This window comes from Sabethes cyaneus, chromosome 3 (genome assembly GCF_943734655.1).
Source record: "Sabethes cyaneus chromosome 3, idSabCyanKW18_F2, whole genome shotgun sequence".
Lineage (NCBI taxonomy): Eukaryota > Metazoa > Arthropoda > Insecta > Diptera > Culicidae > Sabethes > Sabethes cyaneus.
Window position 1 is genome coordinate 250,904,684 of NC_071355.1, and position 23,527 is coordinate 250,928,210.

The 23,527-nt window shown below is 40.8% G+C and overlaps 2 protein-coding genes across 2 annotated transcripts; both read right to left on the minus strand.

Moving 5' to 3' along the window:
• Window positions 1-6,966: 6,966 nt before the first annotated feature.
• Window positions 6,967-8,334, minus strand: LOC128741332 (odorant receptor Or2-like). The gene is made up of 5 exons (XM_053837081.1): window positions 8,122-8,334; window positions 7,967-8,050; window positions 7,390-7,905; window positions 7,122-7,331; window positions 6,967-7,068 (listed from the first exon to the last, which is right to left on the minus strand). Exons 1-5 carry the CDS (start codon window positions 8,332-8,334, stop codon window positions 6,967-6,969), a joined length of 1,125 nt encoding a protein of 374 aa, XP_053693056.1.
• Window positions 8,335-11,774: 3,440 nt separating this feature from the next.
• Window positions 11,775-22,675, minus strand: LOC128741074 (gamma-aminobutyric acid type B receptor subunit 2). The gene is made up of 7 exons (XM_053836650.1): window positions 22,238-22,675; window positions 21,938-22,081; window positions 21,595-21,870; window positions 21,186-21,251; window positions 14,109-14,294; window positions 13,510-14,054; window positions 11,775-13,443 (listed from the first exon to the last, which is right to left on the minus strand). Exons 1-7 carry the CDS (start codon window positions 22,673-22,675, stop codon window positions 11,775-11,777), a joined length of 3,324 nt encoding a protein of 1,107 aa, XP_053692625.1.
• Window positions 22,676-23,527: the final 852 nt, after the last annotated feature.

A 23,527-nucleotide genomic window follows, 5' to 3' on the forward strand; every position in this document is an offset into this window, starting at 1 on the left:
AAACAGTGATTTATTTTATGTTTTAAAAGAGTAACTTTTTACTGATGTGAAAATTCCAATACCGTAGGGCGGGTGAAACCAAGAGTGCGGTAGTTCTTAAAATTCTCGGTGCCACTAATGTGTATCACACATAAAGGTGAATAACAACGTTTGTATACTTCGAAATGTAAGTGTACCTTATTAAATTCTTTACATAATTATTAAGCCGATGGTCTCGCAAAAAGTGCTCTGCAATTCAAACGATATAATAAGATTTTAGACGGTAATCTGACAGGACATTAAAGGATCTTTAGGGATTTCCGGCTTAACTCCGATGTTACTTAGTGGTTAAATCAAGCCGCTATGTTTGGGAGCCTGGAGGGCCAAGCTTGTGTCCAGCTTCTATTGTGTTCTCTATCGATGGGTCGAATATGGGTGAAAATACTGGAGCTGAGGTATTTGGCCCTGTAGTCAAGCCCTGTAATGGATCACAGTCCAACAGTATTGCGAATGTCTGTTTAAATAGGATGTACAGATTTGCAAAGATCTGCATATTTTCAGATAGCCTAGCAGTTCTCAATGCTCCTAAAGCTTTCACATGTAATGGCCAAACGAAAATGCCGACAGAGAAGGTTCTGCATCAAATTTTATTGATCCGGAACCATCTCGGAGTGTGCTTTGAGGACCGAAATAAGAACATGGGAAATATCCATGGTAGAATCAAATTGGAACGCCACGGATACATCCAGTCAAGCAAAAATATTCATAACACCAAGAGCAACAGAAGCTCGAATTTGATTAAATCTTAGTAATAAAAGTAATCTTCGGGTAATTACTAGTCTATTGGCCCGAGCAGATATCATCTAAATAAAATTGGGAAAAATAATACTGCTCAATGTCGTTTTTGCCATTTTGAAATAGACACTGCTGAACATATACTCTGCAACTGTGGAGCATTAATAAATCAAAGGATGTCAATATTTCGAAAGGGATTATTAGAGCCCCATAGAATTTGGCGAAATGATCCTGGTAGGGTATCAGGCTTTATCAAAGAGTCGAGCCTAACCGGGATTACCGATCAACCATTGTCCATCACATCTCAATTGTGAGAGGAATATTTCTGTCTTGTTTGTTGATTTCCAATCGTTAAATGACAAAATTTTCACGATAACATTTTTTGTTGTTCCTGAATGGCTGAAAAACTCGGTTTTCTTGAATATTTGTCTTTCATTTACAATTTACATCTCATGAACCAAACAACGTAGAACAAACAAACGGTTTCTTATAAAAATTCAAGTAAATTTTCAAAGCATCATACTGGCAGATTGATTACTAATGGATCCAGAGGTAGTCCGTCTACTGCTGCTCTTGGAAAACTGAAAAAAATCACAAAGAAAATTGGATAAAAGCTGCATAACCTGAGAGAGAGAGAGAGTAGAGATAGAGAGAGAATAAAAACTGGCGTCACAAAAAGAAAAACGAACGAATAAAACGAGACCGAGTGGGAGGGATAACGAAAAATAACCACAGAACAAAAGCGGGAAAGAAAAAAAACGTGAGAGAAAAAGAGGAAAAATGAGGTGACTTGCTGAAAAAAATAGAATCGGAAAAGGAACGAAGAAAATAAGAGAAAATAAAGACAAACCATAGAGGAAACAAAAAAAATGAGGACAAACTGGAAAGAAAATGAGGAAAAACGGGACACAAAAGGAGTAGAAATAGAAGCAAGAAAATGGAGAAACGCGAGTAGAAATAGGAGAAAAACGAGACAGAAAAAGAAACAAAAATGGAAATAAAAACGAAAAACAAGAACCGACCGTGATGAAAATGGAGGAAAAGCAGGATTTAAAAAGACGAAAACGAACTAGAAAACGAGTCAAAAACAAAACAAGACGAAAACCGGGACACAAAAAAAAGAAAAATTTCTAAACAGGACAAAAGACGGCTAAAACCATAGGAAAACCAACACTACGGCGAAAAATGGTACAAGTAAACAAGAGAAAAAATCAGAGGGGTTGTGTACAAGACCCGACCGCATATATATGTGACGCAGGACTACGTAAGTGTCTTTGTAGTGATAGTAGCATGTATTCATGCTTGTAATCATTCGATTCTTCATGTATACATGCTACATGCAACATATATACATGCTACATGCGTTGTATGTAACATTTATCAAAGTAGTAACATTCCATACGTTCAAATCTCAAAAGATTGTACATTTGAAAACAATTTAACAAAATCAAGAACACAAACTATTGCTTTCCTGCTACCTTACTGAAATTAAAGATTGTTTTTATTACCCATAGTTCCCCACGTTGAAGGGATTTTACCAATTCAATCCTATTTTATCAACAGCACATCTTTTCACTACACTTCTAATGAAACGGCAAGCATGCGTATTCATACAGAGTCGTATTATAACCGAACACTATAGCTGTAGTACATTTTTCCAACACAGATATCAAATTCGCCGAGGTTTAATCGTCTCTCAGTAAAGAATTTGCGATCTGTTGGGACAACGAACTTGTGTCATTTTTTCTGGCACACTTCCCTAACACAGACATCAAACTGAACTAGGTTTAATCGCGTTCGTAAGAAATCTGTTGGTACGGGGGGGGCTTTGTCACTCTTTCTGGCATACTTCCCAAGCAAGGACATCAAAATGGTCTAGGTTCAACCGCGGTGTCAAGAAATCTTGTTGAAATGAGGAAACTTTGTCACTTGTTTTGGCTTACTTTCCAAGCACAGATATCAAATTGGCATAGGTTTAGATCATCGTAAAGAATCTTCCAACCAATCACGAAGCGAGAATTTTAGCAAAATTAGGTTCATTATTTTCAATTTTTCAATAGTACAACATCAAGAATCCATACTTTTCTTCATTGGGTCAATTCTTAGAAGATTTTTCAAACGATTGGTGTAAGAATATTGAAAATCTATCGGAAAACCGCTGAGCTATTAGCGCTCAAAACCTTTCATTTTTCGTGACGGTCGCATTTTTCGATTTTTCGGAATGACACCCTATCTCAAAACTTGCCGTAAGACGTAGTCCTACGTCAAAAGAAAACAGCGGATACCAAAATGTCAAAACGTGAGAGAGAGAGAGAGAGAGAAACGAGGCAAGAGAGAATACGAAACAGGAAAAAAGAGAAAAGGGAAAAGAAGAATAGCTAGTGAGAAACAAGAAAACCGCTTGAAAAAACGAAGGAAGGGGGAAAAAGAGGTTGAAAGAAGTAAAGAAGGTAGATACAAAAGAAAAACCGAAGAGGAAAGGGAAAGCAGGAACCCAAAAACAGAATAAACATGACAGACAAGACGAAAAAACAAGACGGCAATAAGAGAAAAACCGAAATAGACGAAGATAAAAATTTAAAAAAAGAAAGAAGCAAAATGTTCGTTGTAGCAGAATAAAATGGAAAACTTGTCTTTAACTCGTATTCGAGATTCTGCTAAGATGCTCAACTTAATATCTTTTCAAAATGAAAGAAGATAAAAATAGTTACGTAAACTGGATACAAAAAACAAGAGAAAAGGCGAAAAATGGGAAATATAAATAAAAAATAAACTGGAAACGAAGAAAAATAGAGAAATATAACAGCAAACATAACAAAGGAAAACGAGAGAAGAAGAGGAAAATTGTAGAACAACGGGAAAAAAGGAGCAATAATGGGAACCGGTAAATGGAAAAAAACGAACAGTACTAGAGGAAATACGGAAAAGAGAAACAAAAAATGGAGAGGAATAAAACGGAAAACAAAAGGGAGAAAACAAAAAAAAATAACGAAGAGTAACCAGAAAGAAGGTAAAGCCGAAGGCAGAATGGAATAGACGAAAACGATAAACGGAGATGAAAACGAGTAAGTAAACGAAAAAAGTGTAAACCCGGCACCAATAAAAGAAAACGGGACAGAAAAGAACAAAAACCAAAGAAAAATTAGGACTTGGGAAATGGGGGAAAATAGTACAGGAAAAGAAGTGAAGAAAACAGAGAAAGATGAAATAGTGGACACATAAAAGGAAAAACGAGAGAGAAAACGAAACAACAAAGGGGATACGGAATCGTAAACTAGAGCAAAAGGAAAAGAAGAATAGCTGGAGAGAAACAAGAAAACCAATTGAAAAAACGAAGAAACGTAATAGCTGTTAAAAAGGAAAGAAGATAGAAAGAATTACGTAAACTGGATACAAAAAACAAGAGGAAAATGAGAAGAGAAAAGGCGAAAAATAGGAAATAAAAATAAAAAATAAAATAGGAAAAAATGGAACTGGAAACGAAAATAAAATAGAAAAATAAAACAACAAACATAACAAAGGTAAACGAGAGTATAAGAGGGAAAATGGAAGAAAAATGAGAGAAAAGCAAGAAAAAACAAAAAATTAGGGTGAACTGGACTGGAGAAAGATCGGGACAAATCAGGAGCAATAATGGGAACAGGCAAATGGAGAAACACGAACAGTAATAGAAAAAACGAAGGAAATGGGAAGAAAAGAAAACAAAATAAAAATGGAAATGAAAAAGGCGAAAAACGATGGATCCAAAAAGTGAAAAAAGGGAGCAAAAAACAGAATAAACTTAACAGAAAAGATGAAAAACTGGAACATCAAAAAGTAAAAGACCAGAACATACGACGAAGAAAGATGAAAAGACAAATGAGAAATAATATAACAAAAAACTTATCATAAACAAGAGGAAAAACAGGGCCGAAAATAAGTAAAAATGGACAGGAAACAAAAAAAAATAGAACAATGAAACAGAAAACAAAAAAAGGTAACGAGAGAATAACGAAAAACCGGAAGAAAAGTGAGAGTAAAATCCAAGAAAATGGTAGGCAAAAAGAAAAAATTGAACAAAAAGTGAAAAACGTGGCTAAAAAAGAGAAAAAACGGAACAGAAAGAAGGTGAAACGAGTAAAACAGAATAAGACAACGATCTTCGTTTCTAATTTTGTGCCCATGTCCGGCTTGAAGTAAAACTACAAGTTTAAAATAATCCAAATTCAAGTCTAATTTATTGTCTAATGTCAAGTTTCAATTGCATGTGCGATTTTAAGCCCAATTTCAGGTCTAATTTAATTCCTAATTTAAACTATTTCAGGAGAATTTATAATTTTATGCTCGATTTTAATTTGAACTCTAATTTCAAGTACAATTTAAATTCCAATTTCCTAGTTTCAATTCTAATTTCAAATTGTGTTTTTATCGACTGAATGCAGTCTTTAGTGAAAGTTATCAAGACTGAGGTTTGATGTTTTGCCGACATTTCGACACTTTGTTGATGTATTTTTCAAGGGGTACTGCGGTAAAATATATTTTTAATTTTTGTTTTAAGTAGCTTACATTCATTTTCGTTACTTACATATCATTAATATCCTTTGATCTATTTTGAGGAATATACAAGAACAGATCCCTTCCACGAAAACAAACTAGTATCTGCTACGATGCTTGCTGCTTCCTTGTAGAATTTGACCCCCGGGATTTAGTTGGCTCCTAAGTTTCATCGTTCATCAGTTACACCTCACGGGACCGAATTCTGTTTTTTTATTTGATGGTCCGGTTGGATTCTCTACTTGCAGACTTTGTAGTCACAGACGTACGATCGTACGTTTACATACGATCAGCCTTGACTGCCCGAATGACCTTTAACCGCAGTTGATGATCAAGGGTTTCACTCTAACGCTTGGTTTACACTTTCCAACAATCTTGAAAGTTGCCGTGCCACGGTACCACCAATAACGATGCTATATCCAAAATGAAGTGCAATTTCTTAATGATCTACGCTCGATGTGTAACTTCTAATGATGATTACTTTAAAAAGTGTTGTATTGCGGATATTCGGCTTTCCAGTCAGTTTTATATTGAAAACGGCTTTTTTATACTGCCTGAAGTTTCGGCCTTTGGGTTTGGCCTTTTTCAGAGGTAACTGCAATAGTTTATTTATTTTAATAACAGGATAAAACTTTAAGACATTGAACATAGAAACATATTTTGACTTCTACTCACTATGGTTACGTTTTCTTGTCTAGTCGTTGATTGCCGTTGCAGTTACGTACAAACACCACACTGTTTCTTTCCTTTCTTCTATTGTTCCCTTCATCTATTGACAAATCTACCGTTATTAAAAATTAATTAATGGCCGACCTCATTATAAAGGTCAAGACAACAAACATGAGGTTGGTCTATTCCAAAGGAACACTGATTTAGGGAACGGTAGGGCACTAAATCAGACACTTGCCAAGGGCGCCACGAGGTCATTGTCCACTCTCGCGCAAGTGAGTATGAGAAGCACAGCATTCAGCGTTTATGCCGCACATGCAAGCGTAAAACAAATAACCACCACTGCTGTGTGCAGACATTCTGCTACCTACACACTCGCGCACGCACGCACACCCTAATATCGTCTTCCTCGTGAGTCAAATTACTCCTGAGCAAACAGCTGCCCGTGAGGCATAGTGACGCACTGGGATACAGGTTTTGCATTACATTTGCCCCCGATTCTACTGACGGGTGGGAGTGCGAGCCCTTGCGTATAATCGGCGTCAGCAGCTCGGGTTGCAATGAAGAACGAGAGTGACGACCGTAGCTGTTAGCTAAAGACACACTCGCTAAAGCTCGTCGCAATGCATTAATAAGTTACGTAAAGGAACGCTTATGCCGGCGCATTCTTTAGGATGAGTACTCGTGTGTGAGAAAATTAGATCACACGAGCTCGTCCTCGCTGATTTTTTCTTCCTCTGGTACCTTCTTCAGTGACAGAATACTCGTATGGGATGGCGATGTTCTGCCTCCAGTTGTGAGACAATCCAAACTGATGCCCCAGTGCGTTTGCTTTTTTACTAGGAATGATCGGACGGAGGTTCACGGTGCCTACATTTATAACTAAAATTCATTTTAAAATAAATAGGCATATTGGGCATAAAGGAGTTTTTCAAATACAATATTTATTTTCAGTTTCTTTATTTCAGACTTTCCGTTCGCACTTTACCTTCAATTTTGAACTCGTTTTAGGAGAGTAAAATACGAGTAGGATGCGTTCATCAACGATTGAAACAACTCCAATGTCATCGGATAAACATTACCCAGCTTTATCTGAAAATAGCAATTTAATAAGCAGCAATCTTATGGTTCCATTTTCAATTTACCTCCAGTGGCCGCTGTGCCCGAAGAACAATTAGCAAAAGTTTTTTCTTAACCGAAACATCCATCTCGATCCACGGAGCACTGTATGCAGCCTTGGCGATTCCCATGCTTTCTTCGCGTACCTCATTGGCTTGCCAGTAGAAAACGAAAGATTGCGTAATTATCATTAAAATGTACACCATAATGATTACGATTTGAGCTCGGTTTTCACACTGAAATACGTGCAACAATGTGATTATTGTACTTCGCCGAAATATGAATAGTACATACTATGCTTAGAAAAAACAGCAAAGCAGACATTAAAATTCCACTCATAAGAAACTCGGCTAAACAGATGTTGGAAAATAGTAAATTAACATCCTGGACATAGTTGATAATATGCAAGTGATCCTCAATCAAATTATTCACTATTAAATTAAGATTACGAGCATCTTTCCCTTTCGAAGTGTCGCCAAGAGTTGTTAACTGATACTGCAATGTCTTGATCTGAATTAGTCCGAATAATGTAATCGATGAGAAGAAACTGGGAAACGGTATGTACATACAGCTGCCAGGAAATAGCAGCAAAACCTGTATCACATATAAAATTTCATACTGTGGCGAATCGAATTCATTTATTGTAGGAATGTACACGCCGTAAAGCAATTTACGGCCACCGGCAAACAGTGGATACACTGCGAAGCACGTACATATGATGCCTCCTAGGCACAGGTTGCCAAAGGATAGCATTCTAGCTTGTCGAGTAAAGTTCGACACAGTCCACCGTATAAAATAATCATCAGTTGTCTGAAATTACCAAAAACATTGTACTTAACGGTTCATATAATGTATGTTCAATTTCTCTAACCTCAATCTTCTTGTATTCGACGGCTATTCTCTCTAGAAAGTGTTCAAATTTGCCACGGTTGAATATCAAAACCAGCCCTCTGAGCTATAGTTATTGTTATAAAATATGAATGGTAAGACTAAAATCCAGGTAAAAATTTCACTCGTAAAACTTACCACCGCATCAAACCACAGCACAACGAAATACGCATTGATGATCATATTGTCATAGTTATTCCATGATCGACACAAATCGAAGAGCATAAACACATTCATCACGGTTATCGGAATGATGCCGAGATACCGCATGGCATCGTGTTTGTAGAAAAACGACCAAAATCGCCAAATACGCACGTTAACCGAAACGATTGGACAATCCAGACTGCTCATTGTTTCCGTCGTTTTGCACTGTCAGCTCGTCCTGAATGGTGGTTCCGAATGGTGGACGTGCGAATTAAATACTCGGGGGGACAGGAGCGTTCAACACGGCATTCGCCACCTGAACGGGAGACAGTTTTTCACAGGCTTCAATTATCGTTTCACACTTCTGCATCAAACGGATACGAATTGTGACATTATAGCTGGGTTTATTTGCCTATCAATGTGACCAATGCATTTTTTATTCTATTTATATTTATCGTGTCGAAACTAGGTGATAAAACGAAGGAAAAGTTACGATGTGGCAAATGTGAAATTAAACTAATGTCATTGTATTTGATCAGCAGAACAAAGAGTTGGTGGTGAAAGTTTTAGTACAGTGTCATACTGATTTTATCACATTCTTTAACCATCTGCTTGCATAGGGTATTAATAAATAAAACAATAACGGTTAATTATTCTAAAATATTCACCAAACGTGTAAGGCAGTCCCCAGGGAAAAAAACCCCACAGGCCCGAAATAAAAAATTAAATGAATAAATAAAATAAATACCCTACTAGCACAGTTGTTATAAAGCAGTAGTGTCAACTGATTTAGAACCAATTTCAGTCGTAAATAAGTTTCTTCGACTAAAAGTGCCAAAAGTGTGCTGCTTGGGTAATGACTTTAGACTGACATTTGCGACGAGCTCCCCTAGTAAAGTCGTGTGACTCCGTCTCGTAAAATCTGGCAAGCTTTCAAGTACGTTCCAAAATCCATCGACCGGCGACCACCGGGCGGGAGTAGGTTCAGATGCATATTCCTGATTTACGCCGATCTGGCTCTGGTGCTGGTGCAGTTGCCCATAAGGCGCTACCCCAAACCTCGCATGCTTCTCCCTGTTTTAATAGATAGCCGTGGGATTATTAAGCCGACTACTTCAAATGGGTTTGGATAGCGGCTTAAAGGGGGATCCTTTAGAAACAAAATGAGTCTTTTAAACAAATTTACAGCAAGTGCAGATACAGCGGGGCAGTAACGAGCAGACGCCTGGAAGATGGCCACTTCCTGGACAGATGGAAGCGACAGAACCTGATCCTATTGCCAAAGCCGGGAAAACCTCCGGGGGTCCCCTCGTCATATAGGCCGATCTGTCCGTTATCCTTAAGGTGAAAATCGTCAGAGTCCAGTTGGTTTTTTACTGAATTCAGTACTTGTTGCCACTATCGTTTTGTTGAGAATAGAGTTGCTAGTAGTAGGTAACAATCTGTTATGAACAATTGTGAAACGTAGAATCGCGTATCAATTTTTGCTGTTGAACTAGATCCGACAGTAATTCTATCACATAAAATTTCTACGGTGAATTTTATTATCAGTGAATTTTATAAGTGTATTATCGACACTCTACGGCCTTTAATTTATTAGCGAAAATAATTGGTCAATTTCATGCTCAAATGTTTACGTTGGCATCCCTCCATACAAACGTCCGTTCCCTTGGCAACGTACAACAACGACGGTCGCGGATTCGGAATTGCAATCGAAACGAAGTGAAGTTTTTCCTATCAATTCAAGTGAACAATTTGAGCAAAATGATTATAATATCTCTCTAAATAACTGTTCGGGTGGTAAACTAAAGTTTTTTGTGCCTCAAGTTAAGTTTCGCGATTGATTTGACGACTGAAACGGCTGAAAAAATTAATGAAAAACCGACGGCGAAAAAGTGAAAATATAGTGATGAACATTAATTGGTCACTAATCTCAGTATTTAGTGTAATTAATGACCGAAAAAGTAATAGAACTTATAGAATGCAATGTTTAGTGCTTCGAGTTGCAAAATCTTATTACGGCTAGCAGGTTAGTTGAACTAATTTTATATTTTTGTGATGGTTTCCCGAGTCTATGGGAGCATGTTGGTACACTGAAGAAGGGAAGGGAAGGCTGATATTCGGTGCCATGCTGACTGCCATAAATCTGACTGCCATAAATCTGACGATCTTGTCGTTAACAGACTCGTACAGTACACTGAGGGTACAAACGGTGTGTCAAGGAACCAATCCGGCTTCCGAAAAGGCAAATCTACGGCGGATGCCACCTTGTCTGTCACTAAGACAGCCGCTATCCGCTATTGCGCAATTGTCACGCTCGACGTGAGAAATGCGTTCAATAGCGCTAGTTCGGACTCCATAGCCAACTCCCTTCAGAACGTCCAAGGGCCGGTGTCGCTGTACAGAATACTAGAAAATTATTTCCAGAATCGTGTGCTATGCTACAACACGGAGGAGGATCAGAGGTGCGTTCCAATCACCGCAGGGGTTCCGCAAGGTTCCATACTGGGCCCGGTGCTGTGGAACGTCATCTAGGTGTTGAACCTAAAGATTGTCGGCTTTGCGGACGAGGTCTACGGTGAATCTATCAGAGAGGTTGAGACTCCTCAAAAATAATCGGCGCTGGAAGATTCAACAGAACGTCAAACGCAGAACGGTCTGCGTTGACAGTGATCACGAGTGGTGCAGCTTGGTAAGACAAGACCAAATCAAGAAATCCTGTTTTTCTATTGGCAGCTATCAGAACACCCCCACCACGGGTTCTCCTATTGTTCGAGGGGCCACGATCGACATTGCTGAACAGTTACGCACTATATAAACATTCATCAAGCTTATCTTGGTCAACACAACAATATCGCAATCGCATTTGCTTGCAACCAGAAAAAATGGATCTAACTTTGTTCGTAATCCTCGCACGTTTCGGTAGTAAAAGCGCATGGGATGGATCCTTCACTAGTTACTAGTTAAATTTTGAAGCTGAGGTTCTCGGTGGATGCTGCAGCATGAGAGAGCGAGCGGTAGGATCGGAGGCTTGACCACGAGGCATATTGCTACAGAGACAAATGCTACGGATAGAAAACACAAAACCAATCAAATACGAATCGGCAAGGAAGCGACACTCTTTTGAACATTTGTTGTAGCCGATTTATCTGGTGTTGGACGCTTGGGGACGCCGGAAAGTATTTAAAATAATATCTCCACGAAAAGGAAATAGTTTAAAGTACCATTAGTCGCTTTAGAAGCAGCACTAGGTGTTGTTTCGCACTTTTGGGTTGCACACGATATTATTATATTCAGCGATGCTATGAAGCGTGAATGTATGTGGATAGGCGAATAGGCTTCTCTGTTTTCTCATTATAAAATCGTTCGCCGGTGCTCGGCGTATATAATAATTTTGCGAGTTTACCAACCTCTGGTCATCAGGCTTGAAATAAATTTCCACATAAAACAAGAAATGATCTAGAAGTTTACTATATTTCTCTATAGAACACAGCACGCAGTAGTATATAATATATATCGCCTAATGTTAACCAATTTCAGTGGTCATTGCTTTTTGCTCGGTCTACGATGAAACCGTCTATATAGAAACATCATAAATATCACTCGCACTCCAATCATCAAACAAAACACATCAACAGCTTTGCTATCTAGCATCGATCACCGTCCCCTGATGCTAATAAATCCATCGATTTCCACTTCGTCTCCATATCTTTATTTTGCCGTGGCGGTAACCCTTCACAACTTTTAACGGTCAGAAAGCTAGGCTGGCCGCAATCACCTAGTCGGATTGGTCGATCAGCCGGACGCACCCGGTGTGGAAAACGTGGTGATCCCTTAATGCGCTCCCGTAACGTTAGCGGTTCCACTGTCGTCGATGCCCGACGGCGGCCAACGATCTCTTCTGGTAGCACAAAATTTACCCGCGGCTCGGAACCCGTCAGACGGTGCAGCGCCTCAGCCGGTGCTTGCTGTACCGTAAAGATCTCCGTTCTATCACGATCGTTCAGCGGAGAAAGCTCGTCCTCAGCGTCCACTTCGGCGAAAATCGTTAACGTGGAAGGACGCATACCCATCGCGGCAGCGGCGATTCCACCTAACGCCGAGACCGAAGAAGTTTTGTGAATTTTTGATCCAAACAAACATCTTATCCGACCGATAATTCCGTTCGCATTTTCTGCATCATTTTCAACTTCTATTCGTGGTTGTGAGCTGAACGCCACGTCCCGTTTCAAGGGAGATGGAATCAGCCCAACAGTTGGCCAACTAGCTCTTGGTATGACCGGTGGCAATACGGACAGTAGCAACAGTGGAAGACCGCTAGAAGTCGCACTAAATGCGTCAAATTCGTCCAACGGTTTCACATTGGTGTCAGACGATTGTGATGACGATCCTGATGAGTGAGCAAGTAATTTTTCCAACCGACTGATTTCAGCATCCAGAACTTCGATCTCCTTTTTGTACACTCGGTTTTGAACTTCAACGCGAAACTGAAGTTCTCGTCGATCATCCACAACAAACCTACGCGTGTTGCATTGCATTTTCAAACCCATGCTATGAATCACTGGATCGTAGACTTCTCCTTTGTCGAGAATGTCCTTTACTTTGGGAAGGAACAGCAAACAGAGTGTGGCAGTCGTTGAGACCAATATAAAACCAGAAGTGATCACAAAGGCCAATGTAACTCTTTCGTACAGCAGATTCGTCAGTACGGCCACACTCGCACTTGTAATCACCACACTGTAGACCGATACTCCAATATACTGGGAATCATTTAAAGCTGGTATTTTCACATTTCTCGTCTGCCACGCCATATAGACTCCCACAATCAACAGCATTCCCTTGTAGACGTACAGCGTTCCAAGCCAACTTTCGTAATGACGTGACCGGCAGAGCTCAACCTGAGGCAAATACACCAAACTTCGATCCGTGGCGCTATTTTCCAACGTCAAATTATGCAAGTATCGTTCCATCGGATCAGCCGTCATCCAGAAGGATACCACGCAAGCATCCAGCAGCAGCAGTACCCCAATGAGCGATATCAGCTGAGTATCCCTCAGAATCTTATCCCTACACAAACCTCCGGCACTCAGCGTAAACAGCCGGTAAACTCGAAATGTTTTGGCAAACATTGCTCCGAAGGCGAGCGAAAATCCAGCCGATAGGAAATAAATCCTTGCCATGCAGATTGTGGAAAACGTCACCGACGGCCACGGTAGCGTTGAATGATCCAGTCCAAGTAAAATAGTTGCCACGTACACCACAATGCATCCGCAAACGGTGATCGTGCTCAGCTTCGGGCTGGATAGTTTGATCGTCCTGCAGTTGAAACAAAAATGAATAAGAAATCATTGTCATCATTGAAATTAACCCTCTTGCACTTACTTCAACTTCCGAAAATGCAAATTCAAACCCAGAAACAACACGGAAATTGCTATCCCTGCCGTTGCCAGGATCACCACGGTGTAAAACGCTAGCGGCGAAATTGCATCAACCCGAAGTCGCAGGATACGCTTAGCAATCGGTACCTGACCGGACTCCCACTGGACCGGCTCGCACCCGGGACACCCAAAGTCCAGCGTATGATTCTTCCGGTAGTAGAAAGCGATCAACCGTAGTGAACCGGCCTGAATCTGGTGGAACGAAGTCGTACCCACGCGATCGGCACCATCGAACGAAACCGGCCCGGAAATGCCGTTGAACTGTAGGCTGTCGAATTGCCGCAGCAGCTCGCGAGCGATATCGAACCGGGTGTAGTCGTAGTGGGCGAGCCGCGTTCGGTTCGGGTGTGCCACTTGGGTCCAGGTTCGTTCGGCACCACGGAGTGCCAGTGCCATCGCCCACACGGCGTCGTACGTTTGCGGTGCGAACTGTGACACCGGATCCGTTACGTTCATTTCCAACAGCTTTCGGAGGAAGATTTCGTTTGTCTGAAATGACATGGATGGGAAGTTAGGTAGACTGTCAAGTAACGGAAGACTTACCAAACCGCTAAGGGCGTTTCCCATTCCAACGATGCTATTGTAGCTGGACACCAGCAGCACGTTCTCGACTGCTCGCAGCAGGTTCGACAAAGGACAAGTTGCAGAGTGCATCAACCACCAGAGGGAGATCTGCGAGTCTTGTAAAATCCACGCGTAGTCTGCGCCGAACATACCCAGATAGTAGGCCTGAAGAATAAAAATAAATTCATTTCCGATTTTCTCCAAAACGCTTTTCTTAGGAAACAGTAAATGCTGAATGCGAAAAGTTAAACATAGAGCCTTCGACAACTGAATCTTTGCGGAGCGTGCAGCCGCTTCCCAAAGTACGCCGAAATGAGGTGAAGCAGGAGAATCAAAGTACCAGTAGTTGCTCTCTGCTGAGGTCTTCTTTACGATGCGCTATTATGCGCATTATTTGTTCCTTAACTTCTGTCGCAGCAGGGCTTTTGTTTTGTTTCCGAAAATAAATTCTCCCAAATTCTTCTTGCACAACCTTAAACATGAACGGGGTCTCATCCATGGCTATGGCTAGCTGTCGTAATGTCCTGATAGTGATGTTATATTTACGGGGTAATCCGTAGTTCAACGGATTTAGAAATATTCTATTAATTGTATTCGCTGCGGTCAGCATTTTGATCTATTGTGATATCATGCAGGTGTATTTTTCTATATTCCGCACTTCGTTTTTTTGCAGAATCGCTATAGAGTTAGTGAAATGCATATTATCCATGCTTACGTGTCAATGTTACTACTTTTCAATTAATCTCGTTTTCTAAAGCCAGGAAGTGCGGAGAGTTATAACTTGCCCTGAAACTAGAGGCACCATTCACTTGTCGAGCCGGTACCACACTTATAACTTGCCCTGACAAGAAGCTTCATTGTTGGTAAATGCAGAATTTAGTATAAAGTAAAGACAACGAGAATATGATGGAGAGATGCCTATATAAAAATAAAGAAAAGACGACAAAATTACGATGAAAAGCAAAAGACACAGCACAGCACAGACGAAAATAACGTCAAGAAACCGCTGGGAAACGACGAAAAAGACCTAAAACAGACATAGAAAAGACGAACAGACGATGAAAAGATGTAAAAAAAATAAAGAAAAAAATATTACAGAGATATGACATAAAGATAAAGAAATTGCCACAGGATGGCGAAAAGGCAGCGATAAGCGATGACGGAAAGGTAATGAAAGTACGAAGAAAAGACAGCAAATAGATAAAAAAAAAGATGACGAAAGTATGGAGAACAAACAGCGAAAAGACGACAAAATTCGCTTTCGCTAAAAAGCGGAAAATTCCAAAAGGATGATAAAAACGGAAAAGGATGATAAAAGGAACAAAAACAATTAGAAATAGATGCAAAAATCGATGAGGAGACTCTAGAAAGGTTTCAAACCAATAACAAAGGCTAAAAAGAATACAAATGACAGCAAAAAGTCGCCATCAAACGAAAAACTCCACAGCAGACGACAAATGATAAAAAATGACAGCAAATTGCTGAACGAGACAAAAAAGACGATGTAAAGATTTTTTTCTGTTTTTCTGTTTTGATGTAAAGATGCCAGAAAGCAGGACGTTAAAAAGAATGAATAACAACTAAATGACAATGAAAAGACAGCAAAAATGTATATTGTATATGTAAATTGTATATGACTTTATACGTCTATACGACTCTATGGCACAAAAAATGATAAACTGGATGAACTGGAAAATCTATTGATATAAGAGGCTTTTGTCTGTACCGAAAACCAGGACTCTGACAGGACGTCATAAGAGGCTTATCGGTAACTAAAAACAGGCCCCTGACAGGACGTCATGCTTTCGTAGCAATGGGTTGTATTCTCAGTCACCTATAGTCACTGGTTGATTGCTGGACTGCTCGATTTGTCCACTTGATGCATTTATTCGATTTACTACTCGACCCGACTGCTCGACTTAACTACTCGATTCGTCTACTTGACGCATTTGTTCGATTTACTACTCGACCCAACTGCTCGACTGAATTGCACGATTGAACTGCTCGACTGAATTGTTCGATTCGACTGCTCGACTGAACTGTTCGATTCGACTGCTCGACTGGACCGCTTGACTGGACAGCTTGATTCAACTACTCGACTAGACTGCTCGACTCCACTGCTTGGCTTAACTGTTCGATTCGACGCTCGACTCAACTGCTCGAATCAACTGCTTGCTTCCACTGCTCGACTGAACTACTCGACTTAACTGCTCGACTTAACTGCTCAACTTGACTGCTCGACTCAACCGCTTGATTTCTATTTGATTCGACAACTCGACTTAACTGCTCTACTCAACTGCTCGACTGGACTACTCGACTCAACCGCTCGACCCGACCGCTCGACTAGACTGCTTGACTAAATTGTTCGATACGAGTGCTCGACTTAACTGCTCGACTTGAGTGCTCAGCTGGTCTACTCGACCCAACTGCTCGACTGGACTGCTCGATTCAACTGCTCGACTGGACTGCTTGATTGAACAGCTTGATTTAACTGCTCGATTTGACTGCTCGACTCAACTGCTCGACCCAACTGCTTGACTCGATTGCTTGATTTAACTGATCGATTCGCTTGTTCAACTCGATTGCTTGGCGCGATATCATATGGTCGGTGTTAAATCAGACCGGACCAAGTCGCAAAATTTTAAAAAATGAATTAAAAACAGCAGGGATGGTTTGATCACTTTGACTCAATTTTGATTCATTTGACAGTAGCGTCCTAACCGAGCAAAATTTGACAAATTGATGTATAGGACATTTGTAGATAAGATCTAGATCTACAATTTTGCTGGATAAAGTGTTGCTGTATCTTTTGTAGTTACGGTGCTACAAGACTAGTACCACATTAGTAACTAAATGAACGTTCATTTAGTTACTAAAGAGGCACTAGCCTTGTAGCGCCGTAACTGCAAAAGTTGCAGCAACACTTTATTCTGCAAAATTGTAAATAATAACGAGTTCTACGAATGTCTCATACATAACTTTGTGAAATTTTGCTCAGCTGAGACGGTAGTGTCAAATGAATCAAAATTGAGTCAAAGTGATCGAACCATCCCTGAATGACAGCAAACGATTAATAATTTTCTAAGCAACATTTTACTCCAATCAAGCTACTGAAATGTTGCAAACAGCCAAAATTATAAGATGCTTTCAAATGCAGTAAACTTTGAATGCGTTTTTCTCAAAGAGCATAGAAACTATTTGTTTCAGTTTCCGGCTGACTCTTTTATGTACAACATCTTAGAGCTACATTATGCAATATAAGAACTCAAAGAACTAATACAAAGATTAATCATCTTCGCAACCACTGGCCAATGGAATGTATCCGCAGTTTTCTGAATTCTGAACAGAAATTTATATTTTCCGGATCGTAAGATTCGGGCTCAACTAGTTTCAATATATAGGTCAAAAATATATTGGGTTGTTCAATGGCACAACAAAGAGTAACCATACAAACAACAATTATCGTGGTTGAGGCGAATGAGTGATGCGTGGAGTGATAGAACTGGGAAAATAAAACAAAATTAGATATCAGACTATAGGGGAGCGGCAGTAGTTTACTTAGTAAAATATTCGGGTGCCAACCGAAAGAGTGTGGGTGCGAGTCCCACCTGCCATTGAACGACCCAATATATTTTTGGTCTATATTTCGAGGTTTTCCAGTTCACCCAGTTTATCATTTTCCGCATCAGACACTTCGTCACTCCCACAAAAGAAATGATGAAAGGTCAACTCCAAAAGTTGAGGTTTTAATAATTGGTTGCTAATATCAATCACGAACAATTCATATAGAACAAATTATCACAACACATCAAAATAATGGTCGCAGTGGTTCTAATCTTGACTGAAAAAAAAGAATAGGATAAAGAATGATCACACGTCTAGGCGGAAGAAAGCGGTGTTCATCTTTATAAAAAGAAATTCTAGTATATTAGACAGGTCGGTCACTCGGCACAGCCGTTTTTGTGTTAGGCGACTTGAAACGAACCGAGCTGTGCCGATACTGTACCGAAAGTGCCGAACTGCAAGATTTGTTAAATTCGTTAAAATCTGGTAGATCTGGCAACCGTGCGAGATGATTTTGACAACTGGCAGTGCTCCCATTTCATATGTAAAATTGAACCGGAGGTGTGTAAAGCCCTATAAATGTTATTTTTATAAGGCTTTAGAGGTGTGCCGTTTGATATCTCTGCAGTGCCAGGGCACTATGTGCTGAGTGTCCGACCCCTTGAGTAACACCGTTTTGGTAAAAGTGGCGCTTTTTGACGAAAGAAGGGGAATTCCCCTTACTTGCTACTTCGAGGGACACCCATGTTGCTATTTGATATTTGGGAATGTCGATCATAGATGGTGCTAGTGGTCAGGTTAAATGTGAGATACGATAATTTTTGCTGATTTTTCTTCCAAGAGTTATGTCTGTTTGCCTGTGCGTAAACCTTACAGAACGTTTTTTTGTTGACACCCCGTTAGACATACGGTCGCGAGGCGTATTAGGTAAGGCATAATGTATATTATGACCGAATGGTCATAATGCCGTGTGTACGAGAGGCCGAACAGAAATAAGGCTGAATTGCCTCTTGGCCTCCCAGTTGACTTCGAGGTATGACGCTGGCCTAATAAGCCAGTCGTCGTATGTGTTACAGGGACAGGGTGTTAGAGTCAATAGGACCGTAGCAACTGGTCCTGCAATTGTCCTGCACTCTAGCAGCTGGCTGCGAAGTCTGTCGTATAAAAACAGATGGTCAAGTTTCGATAATGGAATGAAGCACCTAGAAGGCTTGCTTTTGCCTCTATGCATTGGAAAGTCAACAAGAAGTGGATGTGTCGCTTTAAATTTGAGTACTGAGAAGTGAAAAGTGAGAAAAGAGAAGTGAAAAGCGAGAATAAAGAAGTGAGGCGAAAAGTGAGTAGTGAAAAGTGAAAAGTGAAAAGTGAAAAGAAAAAATAAAAAGCGAGAAGTAAAAGTGAGAAGTAAGAAGTAAGAACTGAGATGTGAAAAGTGACCAGTAAAAAGTGAGAAGTGAGAAATAAGAAGTGAGAAGCGAGAAGCGAGAAGTGAGAATTAAGAAGTGAAGTGAAAAGTGAGAAATGTAAAAAGAGAAGTGAGAGGAAAGAATTGAGAAGTGAGTAGGGAGATGTAAGAATTGAGAAACGAGTAGAGAGGTCAGAAGTCAGTTTTCCAAAATATCATGATCCCAGGGATTGAGCATTTTCGGACAAACTACAATCAATGGATCAACGTATAATTTTAAGAACAAAGCCGATCCCACAACGGTGTAATTCGCAATCACTCCATTTCCTCAGCCGTTCTTGATTAGTATAAATAGGCTCAGATCATTATGATGTAGATCATATGTCCGATCTTACTCGGAGCCCCTTTGTCTCGCAGTAGCTTGTACGAAATTAGAAATTCCCATGATGTATAAAACAAACATTCTTTTCCTCATTTGTCTGTTCCTCCGTCAATTTCCCGTTTTTTGTTAATTATAAAGAAAGAAAGAGAAACAACGCCTTTTCTCCTTATTTGAACCATCTCCCTTGTCACTCCTTTTCCTAAGACCTCTTTCTTATCTCTATTTGTATGCCAAGTTTAATGTCCAGGCGTTCTGAAGTTATGGCGGTGTATACAAATTTAAGTACAAACATATATTCACTTTCATATATTTAGAAGATCTGGCCCTCCTCTCTTATATCAGGTATCGGCATTTTCGGCTCGAGTAGCCCTCTTCGAGGCAAACCCTATACCCGTTGAATGAGCGTTGATGATTCTCGTCATGCTAGAGGAGCGGGTATTAGGGCCGTCTGGGTTGTGTCAGCCCACCACCGGGAAACGTGGAGGCGACTACTAAATTCGACCCAGATTCGAAAAGCGGATTGTCGCCGAAAAAGTACGTAAGTGAGCCCTCTTGTAAGTGGCATCTCCCCTTTTGTCTTTCAGTTGTTTTTTTGTTTGTTTTGCAAACATAAAGCATAATGCTAGAAACACTTTATTTTTGACTGAAGTTTTTTTGAGCGACTTGGTGGAATACGAAAATTGACATTAAAGAAAACTTTTTCACAATTGAATTCCACTATTAATTTTATTCACGACAGATACCTACAATGTGAAAAAGTTTTCTTTAATTTCAACCTTTTTTTTCTTATGTGGATTTCTCTTGAGCTCTCCCTTTTGTCCAACATCCACTTATACATTTGTTTTCTCTCCAAAAATACCTATACCACAGCCCATTTGCTTATTTTGTTGCCCCCTTGATAGCGGTCACACTTGTTGTCAAGTCCTCTATAACCCCCCAATGCCAAGAAACTTGTATGTCGGGTTTGATAGAAACCGATCTTGGCGTTCCGGAGTTATGACAAAATATATCTCGTCAACATGTCAAAAGGTTCAATGTACAAATGAGAGGTTCTCTTTTTGTCTTCTTTCTTACACTTATACACATGCGCTTGAGTGCATCTGTTTAGCATGAAACGACTGCTGGCGTTAACGACTAGTTAATCGTTGCTCGTGATATATAGACCGGACACACAACTCCACCTTTTGTTCCGCAGCCACTAAAGCAACTATTTTCTCTGTGAAAATCCCTGCATCGGAAGAGAAACAGTTCTTTTCAGTCCCCCGGTCTTCCCAAGTAACACTGATGGTTTTATTGCACTCTTATGATGGTTTAATGACCAAAATGGGCCTTACATGCCATCATAAGAATGCAATAATACTGAAATTGTTACTTGGGTTGTCTCCCAGTAACTTGTACAACTCCTCTCGGTTCAAATACAACAGAAACGCAGAAACCATTTTACTTTTCTGAATCCCCCCTAACCAGAGACCCTCTTCTAGTCAACCCCCTAAAGCCAATTCCATTATCAAGGAACATGTGTGCCAAGTTTGCTAGATAACATTCCGGAGGCGTTCCGGAGTTAACATGCATTCTTACTCTCATTCACTTTCATATATTAGAAGAAGAAGATATTTGGTTCAAAGGAAATCTATGTAAACGTTAGGTAAACTTTGAATCACCAGAAAAAAGGAGTAAATAAGTATTAATCATATACAGTACCTACCTCACAAAACACCTTAGCAGCGATTTCATGTGAGAAACTACCAATGATCACGCGAATGTCTTTATCCTGGAAAATAAATATCCTCAATTAGAATCATCTAGCCGGTCTATCTCTTATCCAGTGCTCAAGGAAAAAAATGACACTTATTCAAAGTTGCACACAGTGAACATGGGAAGCAAGCATTTAATAGTACGTGACCATCGAACAACATCTTACCTAAATTGAACAGAGGACAGCACCTGCATTCAGGGATCAACGGAAACAACGAGCTACTACAACTCTACTGGAGAAAAACTGGGTTGCTTAGAGAAGGGGGTAGGTGTGACGGGGAAGAGGCACTAAGTGTGTGTACTGTTCCGACTCTGTGATCGGTAGCTGTAGGTGGGGACATTCTATGGGAACAAAATACCCGCAGTAGCTTTAGCTGTTCCTTGAAGTCCGTTTCGGCAAAGGAAATCGTCGCTGCGCACGTAATGTTGGCTCGTTCCAGCTCGGTAACCAGATCGTTGATCGCCAACGAATGACCTTCTTCATTCTCGGCGAAGGTGGCGACCGTATCCCAGCCGAAATATCGGATAAATGCAATACGTGCCGAATGATGGGACGAATCTGGTGCTACCGTTCTGTAGAACAGTGGAAACTCTCGCCGATCACTGAGAGCCGGTGAGGTGGAACCAAAAGAAACCTGTTTCATTTAGGTACACAATTATATTGTGCTGAAAATTTTGGTTGGATCTAATAAATAACAATACCTGCACGATATTCCAGTATGGAACAACCTTTGCCAAGCTTTCGGTAACTTCCGAACAAGCGGATCCCAACACCATAATTATTCGCTTATCTAGGTGGGTGTACAGAGCATGGAAAAAACGATCGATGCCGATCCCGGGATCACACTGAAATTATACGAAATATTAAAGTACCATGCGCCCGCCAATGCCATTGTTCCTATGGAGGCGCATTGCTATTCACATCCAATTCCCCAAACAATTGACGTATTATCATGTACGACATAAAATTGCACTTCCACAATCTAAAAAATGCACACAAACCTTGGTATCGTTGGTCAGCAGCTTCAGCGTGTACCCAAGCAGCAAACCTCGCCGGTTGATATGTTGCACTGCCAGTTGAGCGGCCGCCAGTTCGCTGTATCCTTCCTTTCGCACCCCCTGACGGGTGCTCAGTTCGAACAGTCCCAGAATGGACACCTCTCGTGAACGTTTTTTCCCACTGGCAGCAGCCAATCTCGTTCGCTCGAATGCCGTATTGATGGAATTTCTATTCAGCACGTTAGTTTCATTCACTAATAAAACGGATTTCGCCACACCCCGCAGCACTCGGCTCTTCCTCGTAAAGCCCGGCTCGTTGGTGATGTTTTCAAAATTTTCCCACGATGAAAATGCAGAAGAAAGGGACACTAACGAGCTTGGAGGCGCGCCTCCCAGCAGCTCACCGAACCACAAGAGGATAACACCGAACGACAACAGCATTGTTCACTTTAAATTGTTCTTCTTTTGTTCTTAATTCCGTTTGCCACTTCACTGGAACGCTTTGTACGATTCGTCTACACACACATACATGCGCGACTGTTGCTTGATGGAAACAGCAGCGGCGTGATTAAAGTCTGGCGCCAGCCTACTATATTAGTACTAGTAGGCCACATTTCGAGAGCAAAAAATAAACAAACCATTCTCTCTCCCGATAAGTGTCATCGGACAGAAACAGAGAAAAAGGTGCGAGAGTGAAACTGCGAAAGCACGTGCTTGCTCACAGGAGATACAGACCGTACAACGACCTGATAACGAATGTCCCCCTATCAGCCTCCCCTTCAACGTCCTACCCGTTTCCAGTGGAAAACACGCTTCGAGATTCCGCCGGGCTGCTGTGGAATGATTGCTAACGAGATGACCTTCCCGTGAATGATCCTTGCAAAGCACAGACAATAAAAGGACGACGGAGGGCTCTCAGACTACTCCATCCCCGCGGTCCCGGTGCCCCCATATGATGATGATACGTGACCGCCACAATGCGATCCGAAGCGCTAGGCAATGTATGCCAAACCCCGTTAAATAGCACAGTTTTACATAGGAGAAGCTTAGTAGAGCAAAGCCTCGAACGACGACGTGAGTCCGTCATTAACTGGACACCGTTTCAATGTTGCTTGTTGCTGCACTTCCCGATGAACGCCAAGGTCGGGTAGATTTTCAAAAGCCTCCAGGGAGAACCGGTTCTCTAATGATGGTTCTCATTTGCATAGCAGAAGGTTGCAAATTTTTGTCCGTTGTGATTTTTCTCGTGTTCAGGCTTTTCCTTTTTTTTTCGTGCTGAAAAGCTGGGGACGC